This window comes from Lontra canadensis, unplaced genomic scaffold (assembly GCF_010015895.1).
Source record: "Lontra canadensis isolate GAN:19392208 unplaced genomic scaffold, GSC_riverotter_1.0 scaffold114, whole genome shotgun sequence".
Classification (NCBI taxonomy): domain Eukaryota; kingdom Metazoa; phylum Chordata; class Mammalia; order Carnivora; family Mustelidae; genus Lontra; species Lontra canadensis.
The window spans coordinates 94,574-115,078 of record NW_022631108.1 but is presented as its reverse complement, the minus strand read 5'-3'; the positions used below and the strand labels follow the sequence as shown (position 1 = coordinate 115,078).

At 45.9% G+C, this 20,505-nt stretch overlaps 1 protein-coding gene across 1 annotated transcript; it reads right to left on the bottom strand.

Annotated features, from left to right (window-relative positions):
- Nucleotides 1-2,304: 2,304 nt before the first annotated feature.
- Nucleotides 2,305-11,070, bottom strand: FGF16 (fibroblast growth factor 16). The gene is made up of 3 exons (XM_032840625.1): nt 10,550-11,070; nt 4,458-4,561; nt 2,305-3,116 (listed from the first exon to the last, which is right to left on the bottom strand). The coding sequence occupies exons 1-3, from the start codon at nt 10,821-10,823 to the stop codon at nt 2,871-2,873; spliced, it is 624 nt and encodes a 207-aa protein (XP_032696516.1). The 5' UTR covers nt 10,824-11,070; the 3' UTR covers nt 2,305-2,870.
- Nucleotides 11,071-20,505: the final 9,435 nt, after the last annotated feature.

Here is a 20,505-nt window from a genome sequence, read left to right as displayed (position 1 = left end):
GAGAGGGGGATTGGGAGAGGGGGAGTGGGGTTATGGACATTGGGTAGGGTATGTGCTATGGTGAGTGCTGTGAAGTGTGTAAACCTGGAGATTCACAGACCTGTACCCCTGGGGAAAAAATAAATATATGTTTATAAAAAATAAAATTAAAAAAAAAATGAAGTGTGATGTTCATTAAAAATGTGATAAAAACATCACACTGCTGATGTTTACCCTTATCCTAGAGACCTCTAGAGGTCATGTCCCATCCCTGCAGCTTAACACAGACATGCCATCAGCCTCTTTGCCTCTCCAAATTGTGTTGGTTCTTCACAGTTAGCATGACCCCTTTCAGGAAACTTTCCCTACTCGCCCTAGCCCTATGAGATCTTCATCTTGGTGAATCCATTGGTGAGCATTCTAATCTATGATCATACATAATCACACAACTTAGCACTTTTTATCATATAATCTTACATGCTATCTCATGTATATATGCTCTTCTGTGTGGTTTCTCTGTTAGGTACTTAGATTTGCATGAGCCTTTAGACTTTATGATTTTGATTTTTAAGTGAGCTGCTACCTAAGCTATTTGTTTTGTCCCCACAATCAGCTGGAAAAACAGTGGATGCCCGCATGATGTGACTGAGGAGTGTCAGAAGGAGCTAGCCTAAACCTAAAACCCTTTCCTGCCAGTCCTTTCTGGTGTCTGAGTACTCAATGGGACTTTTCCTCCCTTGGCTGTTTTTTCCTGACAGCATATGCTTTGAAAGTTCAAATAATCTCATGTTCCTATCTGAGTAAATATCAGTAAAGAGGCTAGGGATCTTAAACCAAGATATCTCAGGGGCTCCTCTGGAGAAGAGGGAGTTCCAGGAATGCCAACTCCACTTGAACTAAAACAACTCTATTTTTGTTTTATGGGCAAAAGTTACCCTAAAACTTTATTTATAAGCCATTCAGCTGCAAAAAGAATTCTTTTTGAAAACCATTCCTTTAGGACACTAAGTTTCAAAATTTATCCTGCAAAGGAATCCCCTGGGAGGCCTGTGAACATGCAGATTTCTGGGCCTCACCCCCTGCCCAGAGTTTCTGATTTGGCGGGTCTAGTGTACTTTAGGGAAGTGTGTTAACAGCTTCCCAAAACTCTCTAGGAGAAGCACTGGGAGAGGGTGGGGATAAGGGGTTGGAGAGGGAGTGCGAGAATGCTTCCAGAAGGGAAGTTGACTGGTTCAAAAAAATAGGTGTCCCTCCTGATTGTTGTTTATTTTGAATCCCTCCATCTTCATATCTTCATAAGACCTTCAGGCTTTGATCCCTAACCAAATCCCAAAGGAGGGTTCTTCTTTGCCTTGTCATAAGCACAAGTAGGAGCTTCTGTGAGAGCCATTGGTCCAGGCCTTCCTGAAGCTTTGATTCATCACTAAGTTTAAAGTCATAGCAACAGTGTTCACAATTGCCAAACTGTGGAAGGAGCTGAGATGCCCTTCAAACAGGTGAATGGATAAAGAAGATGGGGTTCATATATACAATGGAATATTACTCAGCTGTCAGAAAGGATGAATACCCATAATTTTCTTCGACTTGGATGGAACTGGGGGGGATCATGCTGAGTGAAGTAAGTCAAGCAGAGAAAGACAATTATCATATGGTTTCACTTATATGTGGAACATAAGGAATAGCGTGGAGGACCATAGGGGAAGAGAGGGAAAACTGAAGGGGGAGATGTCAGAAAGGGAGACAAACCATGAGAGACTCTGGACTCTGGGAAACAAACTGAGGTTTACAGAAGGGAAGGGGTGGGGGAAATGGGGTAGCCAGGTGGTGGGTATTAAGGAAGGCATGTGTTGTGATGAGTACTGGGTGTTATACACAACTAATGAATCATCGAACACCGTATCAAAAACCAGTGATGTACTGTATGGTGGCTAACTGAACATAATAAAAAAAGAAGCAAACAAAAAAAAGTCACAGAACCAGAAAAGACTTCAGATAAGGCCCCTAAATAATGGAAGTGTGGTTGGTGATGGGTCATCTAGGTGAAGTAGTGTGATGCTCACATCAGGAGATTCTAATAAGTTGGAGAGAGAGAAGCTAACCAACCTTCTAATCCTACTAAATGTACAACTCAGTGGAATTAGACCATGGTTACAATATAAAATTTTATTGCCAATAAAAGCCTTTAATAACTCATTTATCCTGTTTCAGTAGGACTTATTCTTTCTGATGAAAATCCAGTCATAGCATCTCTCATTAAAAATAAAATTATTTTGAAATAAATAAATATATAAAATAAATAGCATATACATTTCATAAATAGTTTGTCCATATGCACAGTATCCATGCTTACATTTTAATACCATTTTCTCCCAACCTACCCCATCTCCTAATTCTAACAGCAAGAAAATTGCATGTCAGGACAGGTGAGAAATCTCCAGAGCCAGTGCAGGGATGGCCTGCATCAGGTCACAGCCCCAAGGCTTTTAATGAGACTTTCCCAAGGCTCTGTATATAGCATCCATGCCAGATTCCTCGGTCTTTTGTTTACCCATTGTCCAAGTATTTGGGTAGATTGTGGGGCAAGATAACCCTGGCCCTTGGCAAGGGCCCCCATTCTTTCTTGTGCCACCTCAGGGGGAAGAACACGAGTAAAGAAAATAGTATATACAAGATTCCCTCTAGCCCACCCCCTCCACCCATTTCCCTCCCCCAAATAACCCATCCTTGATATACACTTTGAAGAAGGGAACAGCTGGATCGAGTTGAACAGGAAGTGCTCCTCTGTTATCTAAACTGGTAGGAAAGAGGATTGAGAAGCTATGAGTATAGTGCTTGTGGAGACAACTGTGGCCCTAGAGTACAGGGGTCACAAAGGTCACACTAGGCTTCCATTACCTATAGCGGAAGAGGTCTCTGGACATGGAGGGCAACTTAGAAGGATCTACTGGCCTGGGCAAAAAGTGAGTGAATTTCTGGTGTCGTTTAGTCCTGTATCCCTCCCGGGGTGAGCCATCTTTATTCAAGGCCACATAATACTGTCTCTCCGAGTCCAAGTGTTTGTACAAGGTGGAAGCATAGGTGTTGTACCAGTTTTCTTCAAATTGTTCCCGGAACACACATTCACGTGTGAGCTTCTTCTGTGAGGGTGAGAAAATAAAGCAGAGCCTATTAGATGACGATTTCTCCCATCCCAGCTTGTTGAAATAGCAATAGCACATTGATATTTGAAAATTTCCATCCCATCTCCCAGTATTTCCAAGGCATCTTCTTTCCAAATAGCACAAAACAGTCCTGTTTTGAGGCCTTCATCCTCTTTCGGGAACCACACAGGAATGTTTTAGGTGAGATCTCTCCTGAAGGCAGGAGACTGAAGGAGATGGCCTCGCCGGGCTCTGTGAGCCTGAGAATTTCTGCGATGGCCTACCAATGCTCCTTTGGCACCAGAATTTTCTCCCTGCTTCGGGAAAACAATGTCAAATCCACTGAGATTACAGTCAACCACGCCAACTAACAGGCAAAGGCCTTGGATCCATCTAAAGCTCCATAGGAAGAGAGTTATGATCTCTCCTAATGAGGGGTCTCAGGCCTGTCAGTTGGAAAGATCTCTTTGAAAAGTTCCTCTAATCTAGCTGCCACAAGCTAGCAGCTCCTGAGGCAGGTCTCTTGTCTTTGTCCCTTCTCACACTTGATCCAGCTGGCATACTACTTGCTGGGGTGGCTGATACTGAGTGCTGGGGACAGGCCTATCTCGTAGGTGTCAGGGAAAAATGTGCTCTGATTTCCTGGGGTGCAGGCAGCCAGAAAGCATGCTCGGGGACTCAAAAGGCAAACCCAGGAGTTAGGATCCCCTGAAAGGGTTAAGATCAGTGAAGCCACTCACCATTCCCCAGCTCCAGGCTAGCTTCCAGAACAGAGAACATGTACTGCAGCCAACACCATCCTAGCTGGGGACTTAGGGCTGTCACCAGGTCCTAGAACACTCACTCTTCATTTGTGTGTTTCATTTGGCCTCTGGGATTCAGCTGAAGCAGTCTGGAAGTCAGGGACTATGGTTTCAATCTCAGAATCTCAATCTGAGGGCCAGTGCTTCCACTGTCAATTTTTGTGCCAGCTTGTCTGCTACTCCTCCAAGTACCCATTAAAATTCCGAGGTGCCCCTCAGGAGTGTAAATGCCCCAAACCCTCACCATCTGGTTGACAAACCAGCCCAGTTTATGGTTATCGCCAGGCTGGCTGGCTATCTAATGGAAGAGGTGAAAGCAAAGTTACCACAAAAAAGCTTATGTTTTGTTGGGAACAGAAGGAGTGAGAGTGTTACACAGCAAGCTCCTGGGCAGCCAAGAAGCACCTAGAAGGCACTGATCCCTCACAGTTGATAGAAGTATTTCAAGTGCTAGGTCAGTGTTTTATGTTTTTGCCTTACATAGTCCAAACACTGGTGGTGATAGCCTCTGATGAAAAGAAAACCTTCAACTTACCGACCCATAGAGTTCTCCTCGCTCATTCATTCCTAAGTACAGGCCAGAGTCCACGCCCCGGATGCTGATCAAGCCTACAGCCAGGCTGATAAACTCCAGGATTCCTAGAGCAAAAAAGTGAATGCCATTTCTATTAGCGATGTTGAGCTCAGAGGGAGCTGTGCAGGTGACGTGAGCTATCAGTCATTGATCCCCAACCGGAGGCCAGCCCTGTATGCCTTCGGTGAGTTACCTTATGAAACCATCTTTTGCAGCAAGGATGGAACCTCAGAAAATGTACCGAGTCTTTCTGGGCCTCAGTTTTTCCCTGTGTGAGATGGGTGAAACAATCTCTTATTCAACACTCAGAGATATTACAAGGAAGAGACCAGGGGCAGGCTTTGGCTATGCAAGTTCCATAATTACAAGGTACTATTTCATACCACCATTTTGAGTAATGGGAGGGGAGCTTTCAAAATGGAAGAATGTAGCTAGATTTCTGTATCTTCGCAAAGTCACTTCCCTCTCCCACAGAGCACACAGCATTACCTTGTTGTCCTCTAGGCTGCATTTGTTTTGCACCCTCTTAGCTCCCATGTCCTTAAAGCCACATGAGGCTGTCAACTACCCATGGCTGACTCTAACAAAGGCCATACAGTCCACTCACTAAGTCTGTGTCTCCTTCTTAAGGCAGAAGGCAAAAAAAAAAAAAAAAAAAAAAAACAGGGCCTGGCGAGAGCGTTCTCCTAAAATACGCTCTCAGCCAAGGCAGTCTCAGGCTGACAAGCCTGTCAGTTTCCCCTTGTCTCTTTAGAATTTTGAGTTTATCCATGGCAAAGAGTTGGCAGGTAGTACTGGACTTGACACTGATCTTAGATGTTGCAACTTTAAAGGGAAAGTTGGGAAGACATTCAGAAATATCCCTCTAGCTGACAAGGTTAGAGGTGAGGAGTTGAAAATGTTTTCATGTACCCAGCAGCAGCAGGAGAAAGAAAGAAAGAAATCAACTTCTAAGAGGGAAAAAGGACCCAGAACTTAAATCCTGGTGGTGCTGAGGACTACAGTTTTGTCCCAAGGTAGTACATCTGTTACTCTACAGTCATAGACAGAATGGTCAAGAAGATTCCCCTTTGACATTCTGGTTTCTAACCATGTTTTCCAATGTACAGACAAAAACTTGATATGACTGACTCACAGAGGCATCTGAAGGTATGAAATGAGCTCATATCTGGTTGCTTTTCTTACCCCCCAAAAGCAATTCTTAAGGGTAATAATATTCTCTGTGATCTACATAGGGAGTAGAACTGATCCTTAAAGACTACTTAAAAAATTAAGTGGTTGATTCTGAAATTGGGTTCAAAACTCCAGTGGTTAGTCTCCTGAAAAGTGATTTGGGCCAGTGGATGAATGTGCAGATGTGGCAGCTTTAGGGGGTACATGTTTCCACAGCTCACTTGGATGTCTTTGAAGAATGCAAAGGTCTGCTGCCATTGTATGCCCTCCGACATCGAACTCCCTTAGGTTTTATTCTCAGTTGGCTTGTTCTTAACTCCTATAGTACAAGAAAGGACTTTTGGGAAAAGGGACTGACACAAGATGGTGGGAGAAGGCAAATAGCTCGTGTCAAGTAAGGGTGAAGCAGGAAGTGATTTAATGGATCAAAACCATTAGTTGCATTGTGCAAGTGTCTGATTTTGGTTCTGCCTTGTTTAACATTTTAATAAATGACTTGTAAGAGGACATAGGGGAACCGCTTACCCTTGTTCCAGGAACTGTACAGCTGAGAAGGTGACACAATCAAAATCCAAAGAGATTTCAGGAGGATGGGAAAATGAGCTGACTCCAACAATATAAGCCTTAATTAGAATAAATGTAAAGTCCTGTGCTTTGGTCCCCAAACCGATTACTCAAGATATTTTGTGCTTGGGTTTTGTTGGGGAATGGATGGTGAGCCTCAAGTGCAGACAGCTGAGTTAATCATACTCTGTATCTTAGGGCCTATTATCATAATTGGCCTGTGCAAGGGCTTTATATTCATCTATTTCTTTTTATTTCTGTACTCTGCTCCCATCCTTCTCCCCACTTCAAACAACCATGTATATTCACTTGAAAACACATACTATTCTTTTGTGTTTCCATGCATTTTCATTAACTATAAGTCAGCCCACCTTTGGAATGGGGAGACGTGGCTTAGCAAAACATCTCTAACAATGACTGGGAGATTTGACTGAACAAGGTAAGCTCAGTATGGGTGATGCATGATATTAAAACGCTGATGTAGAACTAGTCAAGTAAAAATTAAAATTTATCGAAAAGCTAATGTGAGACAAAGAAACAAAAAAGCTAATGTGATCAAAGGCTGCATGGATAGAGGTCTAGTAACCAGCCAAAAGGAGGAGATTGCCCCACTCCTTTCCACCTTAGACTACACTGAGTGTGCGGTTTTTAGTTCTACTATGTAGAAAGAGGTCTCTGGAAAAACAGGAGTGTGTTCAAAGGTGAGTGGCCAGTATGGCAGGGAAACAAGAAACTGGGTCCTTGTTTCAGCTCTGTGTGCTAAACTTTGAGAGACACCAGCCTGCTTGAGCCTTGGGGTATTTCCTTTGCTTAGACAAATCTTTTCTGAGCTTCAAGTCTTAGTTCCCTCATTCCCCAAGTATCTCATGTCTCTGACCATCCTGAGCTCATTAAGTAGCAGAGGGCAGCTTGTGATCTCACCGTCCAAGACCTGGTGTGAGAACAAATCATAAAACACAAGAGGTGTGGCCATTTGAGTCACCACAGTTCTTCTCCAACTCTCTGTTCACCCTGATGCCAAAAGACAGATCATACAGGAAGTCACTTGGGTTGTGTCCAATAACAGGGGTCTCCAACAGCTGGAATCATCCCTGCCCGGCTGTCTGGGGCATCATTTTCCTCTGCCAACTTTCCTATTAGCTGGATTCAAACTGTGGGAACCCAGTTGCACATGACGATGGAACAGATATTCCTAAACTTCCTGAATCCCAGCCAGCATGAAAGGAGAGAGAAAACGAGCCATTTTCACATTTTCCCTATTACAGTTGGAGAGGACTATTAACAGCAAAGTGCCAGTTTGTCCTTGGTACTCTCACCCCCTTCGAGGTCCAGGACCTCCCTCCACTCTGCCTCATCCTGACCTGCCCACCTCAGGCTCTGGCCTCGCTTGACAATCTCCAGACTTTTCTTACATCTTTTTTCCCCCTGGCCTCAGTCAAAACAGATCTGTCCTGAGCTCCACTGCTCCAGAACTTCACTAGATGGTTGGCTAATGTGTCCTTGAATCTGGTTCCAGGACCTGCCTGGGCTCCCTCAGTCATCCTTTCAGACTTTCGGGGCTAAGACAGTGCTGCTTTGGCATCTCGACAAATAAGAACCAGACTGCTCAAAACCTATAGCAGCTTCCTTAGCCTGCTCCATCACACCTGGTGGGAGGCCTCTCCACCAGTCTGGCCCACTAGCTCTGTTCTGCCAGTCCACAGGTGCCCCCTCAGGAATGTCAGTACCCCATGTAAATGCCATGTAAATGCCACCATCCAAGCAGAGACAGAAATACTCCTGACTACTGATTGCAGAGGGAGTGGGGGAGGGGAGAGCTGAGGCTATGCCAACAGGTTATTATTCGGAGTCGTGGCTGCTCTTGGGCTCAGCCCTACTCGACTCATTCTGAACACATGGATTCCAGGGTAATCCTTGGGGGCCCTGCTCTCCAATTACAACAAATAGCTATTTACTTTACATGGCCTTTGGAGACTACCTCCTCCCCCCAAGCAGAAATCTATAATATTTTATATCTTAAGTCTGGCCTACTTTACCCTGCTGGAATGTGGACTGCTAAAGCACTTATGGAATGTTAAAGTTTCGATTTATTGAATACTCTGGTTGATTAACTCAAATGTGGAGGGAGGAGAGTCAGCAAACTCAAATGCCACCTCTCTCTTTGCTAAAAGCTAAAGGGAGAAAGAGTAAATGTGTGTTTGAAAGTCGGCTGAGGAGGTTACAAAAAGACAGCTTTGACTAGTTATCATTTCCTTTACAGGAAATACATGGAACTGCCAGGAAGCCAGGGAAGGAGGAAAGGGAAAAGGTGGTGCAGAGGTGGTCTCAGGCAGTGTTATTTTAAAAGGCAAAACCAAAAATGAAGCAGTCAGTTAAGTGGCAATGAAAACATCCCTTCCTCCTGCCAGTTTTATTCCTTCGCTTTCTCCTTAAACTTACCCTTAGCAGGCCTGAGAGATGAAAAGAAATCAAGATGTGTCCTTAGGGAGGTAATTAAAGACCACTTATCCCAAGAGCCTATTACTAATTTATGTTGACCTTGTAGGTTATTGGGCTCAGCTTAAGCACAGAGTCAGACAAACACTAGCAGCTGGAAGCCAAGCTCATAGTTTCTCCATCTCTGCTGTGCTCCCCACCCCGCCATTTCTCCATCACTTCACGATTTTTCTTTTTACATATCAGGAATGAGTTACTCCAATATCTTTAGGCCATTTCTGGGAGACTTTGGGAGGTTCTGAGACTAGGGTGGGAGTCCCATTCCTTTTGAGGAACAAAAGGGAACTGCAAAGTCACGAGTGATGGAAAGGAAAGGAGCCAAGTTCATACTCCCTCTTCCCTGACCCCACCCATCACCCTTTGGAGGACCTGTTGAAAGTTTATACAGACACCTGCACCCTTCCATTACTCCCACCTCACACACAACCCACTGTCCTCCAGCTCTGTGAGCATCTTTTTCCAAGATGACATAAACCTCATTAGGGTTCCTGCTTGCTCCCAGCAAGGAAGACCAGCCCTGACCTTAAGTTTGTTGCTAGACTTGGCCTTGCCCAAGAACTGGCCTCTGGAAACCCCCCACCCCCGCCCTGCCTTTTACAGGGCACTCCAGATGCACTGTAGCAAGGCAGGGAAAAGGAGGATGGGGGAGATTTGGGGGGAAGAATGGGGGAGGAGGGTAGGCTAAAGAAGGGAACAGGTATCATTCCTGAAGTTTGGCAAAACCCCCTACTGGCTTAGGGATAGAAGGTGTCCTTGGGCCATAGGATTCTTGGGAAGAAGTAGAGGGCGTTGGGGTATGGGGCTCCCAAGTAAAGGTAGCTGTCACACCACCTGAATTACAGTTTAGTAGAGAATAGGAAATTGAAAATAAAAATGGCCAAATTACTGAGGAATGAACACATTTGTTTAGAAACCTAATGATCTCCATCCCACATCAAGGTTTATACCAAGTATGTTTTGAATGTGAGACAGGCTCCTATGCCTTCTCAACAATCTGCCGGGTGTTGAGCCGAGAAAATCCTGTCAGGAGGCTGTGCCTTTCCGGTCCTGGGCCCAGGAGACACCTGTTTCTGGGGCTGGGAGCGGGCCCAGGCCATCTCCTCCCCGTGAGGCAAGGAGTCCAGAGGTATTTCCAGGCAAAAGCTGTCCTAGGGTCTTGCCCTTCCAGAGTGGACAGCGGGAGGCGTCCCCAGTTTCTCCAATACCCAGCTCATGCCTTGCGGCCTGGGATTGGCCTCCACCCCGGGCAGAGAAAGCCAGAGGCAGGCAGGTGCTACAGCTGCCGGCTGCCGAGTCTCCCGTCCGCCAAAAGCGATCCCGGCGCGGACCGCCCGCCCACCCCATCCGTAGCCCAGGAAGGCTTCCGCTGCAGACAATCGGCCGCGACAACCCCGCTGCCCGCGAGGCCCCGCTCCCAGCCACCGTCCTTGGCCTCCCCGGGGCGGGGGGGGGGGGGCCGGTGCTCCTACCCCTTCTCCGGCTCCACCTGCTTTCACGCTAAGCGCAGCGTCCCGGGTCAGAATGATCCCCTGGCTACGGGGGAGGGAAGAAGGGTGGAGTGGGGCGAAGAGAGGCCGCACCTCATGGCGCCCCCGCCTCCTCCCGAGAGCGTCTGAGGGTGCCAGGCGCCCCGACGCCGCGCGGCTCAAGTTTGCGCCGTCTGATCCCTCCTGGCCCGCGTCCCTGGCGGTCTCCCGCTTCGACGGACCCGGACTGCACAGGGCTGGGGCGGCCCGCGCGGGCACCGAGCCGGAGCCCCAGCCATTGGCTCCCCACAGAGCCGTCCGCGGGCTTCCTGTCCCTCCCGGCCGCGTCCTCACCGAAACGGCTGTGGTCGTGGCGGGTGCCGTGCACTGTGCCGTTGGGGAAGATCTCCAGGTGGAAGCCGGTGCGGCAGTACAGCTGGCGGCGCCGCAGGATCCCCTTCAGGTGGGCGAAGTCTGTGGGCGAGCCGCGCTGCAGCTTCCCCTCGATCTGGCCGAGGCGCTCGTTCAGGAAGCCCGGGGAGTCAGCTAAGGGCACGTTCCCCAGAGAGGAGGAGAAGCCGTGTAGATCCCAGTCCAAGGAGGCAAAGACCCCCCCCACCTCCGCCATGGCGGGGTGCGCGGGGCCGAGCCGGGGCCGCGGGGCGCGAACTACCTCTCCCCTCAGCGAGCGCGGGCGACTCTGCGGCTCTCGCTCGCTCCCTCGCTCGCTCCCTCAGCGCTCTGCCTAGCCGCAGTCGACGTCTGTTCGCGTCCAAGGAACTTCTCAGCGGCGGGGCAGCGAGCTCCTGACCTTGCTCGCAGTCAGAGTAGCGCTTCCCCTACGCATCCATCTCCCTAGGCCTCTCATAGCTGGCTTCGTCGAGCTATCAGATGCAAACAGCACTTTATATACATACCCACTCCCCTTACATTGACATATTGGATATTTAAATACAAGCCACACCTCACTGGCATCCCCTCAGAGATTGGAGTGTGGGGTTTTCTTCCCCCCTTGTATCCATTTGGCTTCTTTTGGAAGGGAGGGGGTGAGGGAGGAGAGAGCTAGCGAGCTTCACTCCCTCTTTTATTATGAAAAAAAAAATGGCAGGAAAAAGCTACACATTGCAGTGAGGCATAACTGCTTTTGGCAGGTTTTTCTGAAACTGCTGATGAAATAACGGAGCCCAGCGCGTGGAGACTGTTGGCGCCCACGGCCGCTCAGGCCTGCTGAGTGGAGGTCTGTTGGCTGCGAGGGGGCAGCTCCCACCTCCCACGCGTCTTCAGGCTCCTTGCTTTTGGAAGGTGGCTTGAGACCAGAGCTGGGGGTTCATGCGTTGCTGAGCCCTCCTTGTTCACCAGCTGGTCGAAAACTGCAGAAAGGGCGCCTGGTCCGGGACTAGGGCTACTTGGTTTCTTTGTTCTGTTGCCTAACCCCAATCCCACTCCCCACCTATAGGTCGGGTGGGGGCTGAGGAAGTGAAAAATCCGGAAGCGAATTAAGTCGCAAAATTTGGGTATGGGGGTGGTAGCGGTCCCTGCCCGCACCGAGACGGGGTCTTTAAGGAGTCTGGGAGGAGCGGGAAACCCCACGGAGGAAAGAAGACATTTTTTTTTTTTTTTAAGGGACGTTTACAGCTTAAGAAAAGTATGGGGGGGGGGGAAGAAATAGAAAGTGCTCTTTTTGAAAAATGATCTTCACTGGCGTTCTGGGCGCGCTTTCACAAGGCTCTTGAGAGCAAACCCGATGAGAGGCCGTTGGAAGCCCGGTGGGGGCTTCCTCCCACTTTTTTTCTTGTTGGAAACAGGTGTTTCCTTGCTGTGTCCTGTGTCCTGCTCTGAGATATTCTGTCAGGAAGAGCCAGCCGGAGTTGGAGCGGGAACTGGTGGCAATCAAGGGCAACCGGTAGCGTTAAGATGACCTGGGGAGCAGGTGCTCAGCCTGCCCAGCTCCCTCCACGCCTCTGCCCCACACCTGAACCTTGAGGCCCCTCTCAGGCCCTGGCGCTCAGAGACCTGCTTGCCTATTAAACTGAGTTTTTGCTTGCAGTCTGCACCCGCGGTTGCTGTCTTACGGTCTCCTGCAGGAGAAGCGGATCAGAGCGAGCACCTCCACCTCCACCGCACTCCCGCCTTTGCAGCGCCTCCTGCTGGAGAACCCGTGTCTCACGGCCTCTTCGAACTCAGGGTCTCCCTGAGAGAAAACCGATTTAGCTCAATTCAGTCAGTGCAATTTTATTCCTACTCCTGGGCACCCACGTGCACCGCATCCTCCCTCTCTGGAACTGTAACAATTCTTGGTTTGGAACATCGTGGCTTGGTTCTGGTGTACCTCCTTAGCTCAAGACAGAACCTCCTGAGCCAAGCACAATCTCTGGCACACAGTAGGTCCTCCAAAATCATCTTCTGATGTGCTCCCGGTAGTAGGGGATGCAGATGATAATGCTCTTCCTTTTGTAGGGAACACAGAAATGCAAAAGGTGGAGTTCCTGTTGGAGTGTTTATGGATGAAATGCCAGGTTGTCTGGGATTTGCTTTAATCTGGTGCTAGAAGGCAGAAGGAGTGGAGGTACAGATGCAATAATACAGTTCATAGGTTACTAATTGTTGAAGCTGGGTGACGTGTACATGGGTGTTCATTATAAATTCCCTCTGCTTTATATAAAACATACACCGGTGAACTTTTTCATCATAAAAAGCTTCTTAAAGTGGGACTGACATAAAATGAGGAAATCATTCCTTCTTTCTTCACTCTTTCCTTGGAAGAGTTTGCGGATTTAGTAAAAAGGTAGGGTAGAGGGGTGGAGGTTAAGACAAGTATATAAAAGACTAGAGGGCCTGGGTGGCTCAGTCAGTTAAGCAGCTGCCTTCAGCGCATGTCAGGATCTTGGGGTCCTGGGATGGAGCCCCCCCCACTCAGCGGGGATTCTGCTTATCCCTCTTCCTCTTTCTCTGGCCCTCCCCCTGCTCGTGCTCTCTCTTCTCTCTCTCTCTTTTGAATAAATAAAATCTTCAAACGACTAGAACACCAAGTAGTATAAGGTGCACGGTGCTGTGGGAATTCAGAAAGCAGAAAGAACACTGATCTGGGGCTTTAGGGCTGGATTCTGGGCCAAAGTGTGCCCTTTGTAATGACCGGACCTTGAAGGGAAGATGGGATGGATTTTGTAAATTTGATGGGCCATTTCCAGGAAGGGGAAAAGGGTAACAAAACATGGGACAATTTAAATGATAAAGGTCAATTCTTGGGGGTTTTAGTAAATGTCACATGAAACAATGTAGATGAAACTTCTTTGAGAAGTATGTGATTGTAAAGGATTTAGATGTCTCTGTGATGATATAAATGACACATTGGTAATAGTGAAAGGCCATTACCTCAACAATTACTCCAGGGGATTTCTGCAGTCTTCGTCCCACAACATTCCCAAAGTCACCAACCACAGTTGCAGATCTGATGTCCTACCTGATTGAATGTCAGGGATATAAGCATTCTATTGCTCTTCTGGGGGGCTTTTCTGAGATTAAGCTAACTGATGATTCCGTTTTAAAGGTTTTATTTACTTATTTATTTGAGAGAGAGAGAGAGAAAGTGGGGGAAGGGGCAGAGGGAGAAAGAATCCCAAGCAGACTTGGTGCTGAAAGCAGAGCTGAGGTGGGCTCGATCTCACAATCCAGAGATCATGACCTGAGCCGAAACCAAGAATGGACACTTATCTGAGCCACCCAGTCATCCTCTGATGATTCTACTTTGAACAATGTTTCCATGAAGTGGCCCAATTGACAGCAGTTTATGAAAGTTATTTAATTTTCATGACATTGTGGAGTAGGAAGTGCCATATCCCTATTTTAGAGGTGAGGTTAGGTGACGAGCACAGAATCGTACAGTTAGTAAGCAGAGTCATAATTTCATCTCAGATCCACTGGGGGCAAATTACTCTTAATTTGTGGGCCTTGGTATTATGCAGAGATCAGTGTGTTGAGGACAGTGAGATTTCAGAACATTCTGGTTTATAAGAAACCCTCAGCAGGACACAACTTCTGGCCAGGGTTGTGCTGGATATATGGGATGAGAGGACAATATACATGAGAAAAGAAGCAACCCACCCTGGAGTCAGGACAACCCTTTTAAAGTAAGGATGACTTCACAGTGGTGTTGTGAGGATGTAATGAAATCACTGGTGGACAGTGTCCAGCATTCCATCTGGTACATAGAAGACACTCAACACATGTGAGATTCCATCCTCTTTTCCCGATATCTAATAGGAGTGATATAAAAAATAAAGCAACTTATGTGAAAAGGACATAGGAAAAAAAAAACTCCTTAAGAAACAAGAGAGTTCTGACTCAGGCTATAAGTGACCAGAAACTGGAGGGGGAGGGGCAGCCTGCTGGAATCTGTTCTTTGAGGAAGGAGATAGTGATGCTAATGATGCTGGTACTCACTTCCCACCTCCATGGCCCACTGCCCCTCTATGTACCCAGGAGGTGGGAAGGATATCTGGAATTGTTGCTCAGCCTAGTTCTTAATTTTCCCTACAGCTTATAAATGTTTTTCTCCTTTGGAACTTATTTTCCCTGAGAAGGGGCATGGGGAGCTGTAACTCTAGGCAAATCCTCAGGGAATGTAGTTAGTGACATCAATTGCTCCTTTTTACTGAGCATTTAACCTTGGGTTAAGCATTGCCCCAGGTGCTTTCCATGCATTCTCTTCCTATGCCTTATCACAATCCTAAGAAACAGTTTTATTCCCATTTTACAGTGGAGGAAGCTGAGGCCCAAAGATATTAATAATTAGTAGCAGAGATTGGACTTAAACCATTGATTTTAAGTTAGGACCTGACCCTAACACTACACTGCTTCAATCTATTTACTTCAAAAAGAACTTACATTGCTCCTTTGTCCTTTGTTCCTACCTTTACTTTCTTTCTGCTTTCCTTGTGGATGGTAGTATAGTGTAGCAGTTGCACACTTTATCTTTGGTGTCAGACTGCCTGGGTTCAAATCCCAACTTGAAGCCATTCTAAGTGTGGAAGACTGAGTTTCCTCTTTCCGGATGATGGTGATGATGATGATGATGATGGTGATGGTGATGATGATAGTCATGACGTCCTAGGGTTGCTGTGAGGTTTAAATGAAGTAATACACAGAATATACTTAAAACTGTGCCTGGCCCATATTAATTGGTCATTGTTCTTGGTATTACTTACATCCTGCCTGGCCCCAGTCATATTTCCTCCCCAGGTTTCCTCAAGCCATGCTCATCTTTTCCTAAGGGAGAGATGAGAACACTGGCCAAGTCACCCTGAAGCAATCAGTTTCAATTCCATTGCTCTTTCTGTGTTGGACCAGTCTTGTTTTTGCTGGGCTTAAGGAACCTGTCTCAGAAATGAGGTGACCAAACCATCACCTTTCTGTGGGCAGGCAGGTAATGAGAGAGTGGCAGCCCGAGAAAAACAGGAAATTGCTTTTTTGTAAATTCCATATATCCAGCATTCTAAGTGCCTGGCATTCTCTAAGTGCCTTGTATTTAAATCGCATCATACCGCCAGGTAGATGTTATTATTATTCTGATTTCTAACGGATGGCAAAACTGAGGGCTGGACAGATTAAATAAATTGCTCAAGGTGTTACAGATTATAGGTGCAGGGGCTTCAGAGTCCATCCTGTTGGTCACTACACTACTCTGAAAAGTGTTAAGACCTTGTTCACAAGAGACAGTATTATGATGTTACCCAATCTTCTTGTGGACAAGAAAAATCCAGGTTCAAAGGGCAGTCTTCTTTTTTTTTCCCCTACGTGGTTTATAGCTGAGTTTGAGAAGTCTGCAAAAAGTCAGACTGCATTCCAATTTCCCCACTCCAACTCCAGGGCTGAAAGAGGAAAGGAAGTCTCTTTGGCTGGAACAAGCCCCCATCTCACCTGTCTAGTCAGTCTCCTGCAGTGAGAGTCAAGTCTCAAGTCTTCTTTGTCTCTGCTGTTATTCTCCCATGGGCCTACCTGTGATGGGGGTAGGTAATGAACCATGTATTCTGGCTGTAACTCGCCATTAGTGGCCATGTGATGACATCTTTGTGAAATGATCTGTTAGTTCTTTGAGAGGAATGGGACACCGTGGAATGTGGCTCTAACCCTGGCAGCCTGTGTCAGTTCTCAACCTGGCATGTGTGTGAATATGAGTATCAACAGTGGATGTGTAGGTTCGGAGCTGAGTGTTGGGGGAGAAGTGTGGGCAGGGACTATGGTTGTATTGGTTTTCCCAACACAAATTCATGCTTGTATTTGCATTTGTGACACTGTGCAGAGGACTTTGCCTATGTCTGTGTAATAGCAAGAGTTGTGAGTTGAAGGTGTGAACGGGTGGATGAAAGTATGTGAATCTACAGAGCTCCTGCTTATTTGCCCAAAGAATACATATGAGGGTTGGGAAGCTGAAGTCATTTGAATCCAAAGTCATTTCCTTTTTTTTTTTTTTAAAGTCTGAGATGATTATTTTAGTCCCACAACCTGATGACACATTTACCTCAGGAGATAGAGAAGCCAGGTTGGGGGCTTCTCTGAGGTCCCAGTTTCCTTGGAGGCTTGCTGAGGTAACCTTCCAGCATCTCTTTCTCACATAAATGAAGGGAGAATCAGGGTCTTAGGATCAGATCTTTGCTTCCTGGCGATGGCCTCCAATTAGGAGGACTGCCTCTCTGCTTTGCTTCTCTCTCCCTAAAACTGGGGACTTGATTCCATTTCTGGGAGGGGTTTAAAGCTCATCAGTTACACTCTGAATTCTGGGAATTTCAGCATTTATTTGACGTGTTTGAAGTTATGGGAAGAGACTAAAGGTTCTGGTCTGTTCTCGGAACTGCTGGTGCCACAGGCTTCCCTAAGGATACCTTGTATAACCCATGGCAAAGAAAAAAATTGCCTCAGGGTACAAGGGGCAGAACCGAGTTAGCAAGGAGTAGCAAGTGTAGTTCATGGGTCAGTAGTTCCTGGAGCAAGTCACTACGAAGAAATGTACATTCTGATGGGGGTGATTGTGGTCCTAGCTCTTGCTGAGCTACTATCTGGGACTTTGGCTAAATTATTGCTCATCTGCAGACCTCAGTTTTCCTAATTGTGAAAAGAGGAAGCTGGACTAGATCAGCCTCCACAAACCTTTATCTATCTATCTATCTATCTATCTACCTATCTATTATTCACAAAAAAGTATTATTTGTTTCAGGGGTACACATCTGTGATTCATTAGTCTTACACAACAGACAGTGCTCCCCACAACATATACCCTCCCCAGTGTCCATCACCCAGCCACCCCATCCCCCCAAACCCCACCCCTTCCCCTCCAGCAACCCTCTGTTTTTTTAACTGAAGTAACCCCTAATGAAAGAGGAGAGGAAAACTGAAATCCCCAGCATGGGTAGGGGAGAAGGGTGAATGGGGTAACCCAAAGCAGTCTAACTGCAAGCCTGAAGTATCTTTGAGGTCTTACGTTTTATCCCAAAAATATGTGCAGAGTTTGCATTTTCCTCTATGATATAGCCATATTTGTTTTAATATAGAAGTATTTTAAGTTTCTTTTTTTTAAAGAGGGAGAAGCAGGCTTCATGCTGACAGGGACCCCCTGATGCCAGGCTCGATTCCAAGACCCCGAGATCATGACCTGAGCCAAAGGCAGATGCTTAACTGACTGAACCACCCAGGTGCCCCAAATTTCTTATACTCTAGTAAAATTGACACTCTAAGGAAGCATTCCATGTTTATCCTGTGGCTCTGTGGACACCCTGACACACTGCCATGGCCCCGCAGAGTAAACTGTGCTTACCCCAGTTTAAAAGTTTGGGAGTAAAGATTCCTTTCAACTCTGACACTCTGTGGTTCAATGACCTAGGAATACCTTTTTTATTTTAAGGCTGTGTCTGAGCACTGTGTTTTCTAGCCAGTTATGCAAAAATAAAGGAAACCCCTGATTTTGTTTCTAGACCAAGCTTCTCCAGTGTGTCTTTGCTGAACCCCAGCTACAGGCTCAGGTTTATGCTAAGTGTCCTGAGGGAGGCCAAGAAGGATACTTACGGTACTATTGTGGAGCATAAACTAGCTTACATGAAGCAGCAGAGATTAAGATTTTGATGAGTTAAATACGAAATTGTGTGGTGTAGATTTTAAGTGCTGAGAGGTTAAGAGGCAGAACACAGATGTGCTTCCTGGAAGAGGTAATAGAGCAAGAGTGGGGTTTTAAAGAATGAGCATGGTTCCGATAAATGATGTAGAGGAAGAGTGCCATTCCAGGTAGGAGGAGGGCATGAGTAAAGATCTGGAGTTTGTCAGGACTGTGGCCTGCTTAGGTCTAGGCCAGAGACCTGTTCAGTGGCAGGAGTCATGGACTGCTGAAATAGAGTCATTTCCCCTCTGGCATGAGATATTAGCTACTTATCAGCATCCTTCCTTCCTTCCTTCCTTCCTTCCTTCCTTCCTTCCTTCCTTCCTCCCTTTCCTTCCATCTTTTCCTTCTTTCTTTCCTTTCCTGTCCTGTTCTGTCCTGTCCTGTCCCTCCCCTCTTTCCTTCCTTTCTTTTTTTAGTACAGGAGGCTGTGACTAGTGCTGAATCCCTCTCCTTTGGGGAGTCAAACATCTTTGGAACAAAACAAAACGAACCTCAAAAAGGGGTTTGGGAGAGAGAGCGGAACATTAAAAATAGCCAAATGACTTCATACACTGTTATTCAATCCAATCTGTCTAATCACAGATTGGATTGAATAGGTTTATTCTGTAAGCCATTAGATTTCTGGTCTTTTGGGTGCCTGTTATTTCCTTTTGTTTTCTTTTTTATTTTTAAATTGAAGTATAGTTGACATACAATATTATATTAGTTTCAGGTGTATAACATAGTGATTCAATAATTATGTATACTACAAAATGCTCACCATGATGTGTAGTTACCATCTGCCAAAGCACAAAATTACTACAATGTTATTGACTATATTCTCTAGGCTGTGCTTTTTATCCCTGTGCCTTATTTATTTTATAACTGGTAGTTTGTACATCTTAATCCCATTCACCTATTTCACCCCCTTGCCCCCCAACACTCTGGGAACCACCAGTTTGTTCTCTGTATTTATGAGCCTATTTCTGTTTTTTTGTTTGTTTGTTTGTTTGTTTGTTTTTGATTCCACATAAAAGTGAAATCCTATGGTATTTGCCTTTTTCTGCTGACTTCTTTCACTTAGCGTAATACCCTCTAGGTCCATCCATGTTGCCACAAAGGGCAAGATTTCATTCTTTTTAATGGCTAATATTCCACACACACACTCACACACACATGCACACACACATACACCACATCTTCTTTATCCATTCATCTATTGATGGACATCCTCTGGTTTTCTTTAATTTATTGGTAAAATTTCCTTTCAAGGGAGCCTGGGTAGTACCAGCACAGTACATATGGTTCAGGCCAGCCTAGAGCACAGGGGGATTCAAAGCCTCTGTCCATGTCACCTCAGAGCAGAGTGTGTGAACCAGAATTAAGGGATCTTCCCAGGACCTGCTGGTGACTGGAGATGTTGACACTAGAACTGCCTCAGAGCATAACTTAGGGAGAGACACACCCAAGAGGAGCAGAGTCAGTGTTAAGGGGAGGTTTCAACAATAAGCCCAGGGAGGACTAGGTTGTAGGTTGGCGGTCAGTGCCAGGGACCCTGGCAGCAGACTTTGGATAAGGGTCTAGGTATTGAGTTGGTGTTGAGGAAGTACAACTGAGGGTGACACTGACACATTATGTATTATATAACAATAGGCTAGAAATCCAAACGAAGTAGAAATGTTAATATAACTCACAAAAATAAGGAGTTAATGGGAGAGAAAACAGGCAGAGATGAAGAAGTGATGATTTTTGGAACTACTTTATTGAAACACAATGACATATAAAAAGCTATATGTATTTAATATATACAACTTGATGCATTTGGGGATAAATATATACCCATGAAACCATCACCACCATCTATGCCATAAATATATCCTTCACCTGCAAAACTTTCCCCTCATCCATTTTGTTTTTTTTTATTGTTACTGCTATTATTTTTTGGCGATAAGAACACTTAATGTAAGATCTACTCTCTTAGCCAAATTTTAAGTATACAATATGATATTATTAACCAAAAGTACTATACTGTGTAGTAGATCTCTGGGGCTTATTCATTTACCATAACTGAGTGCTGATTTGTTACTCTTTCCTATCAGAGAATTAATCAATAACATCTAAAATTGAAATATATAAATTTTAAAGTACTCCAAGGGCAACTGGATGGCTCATTCAGTAAAGTATG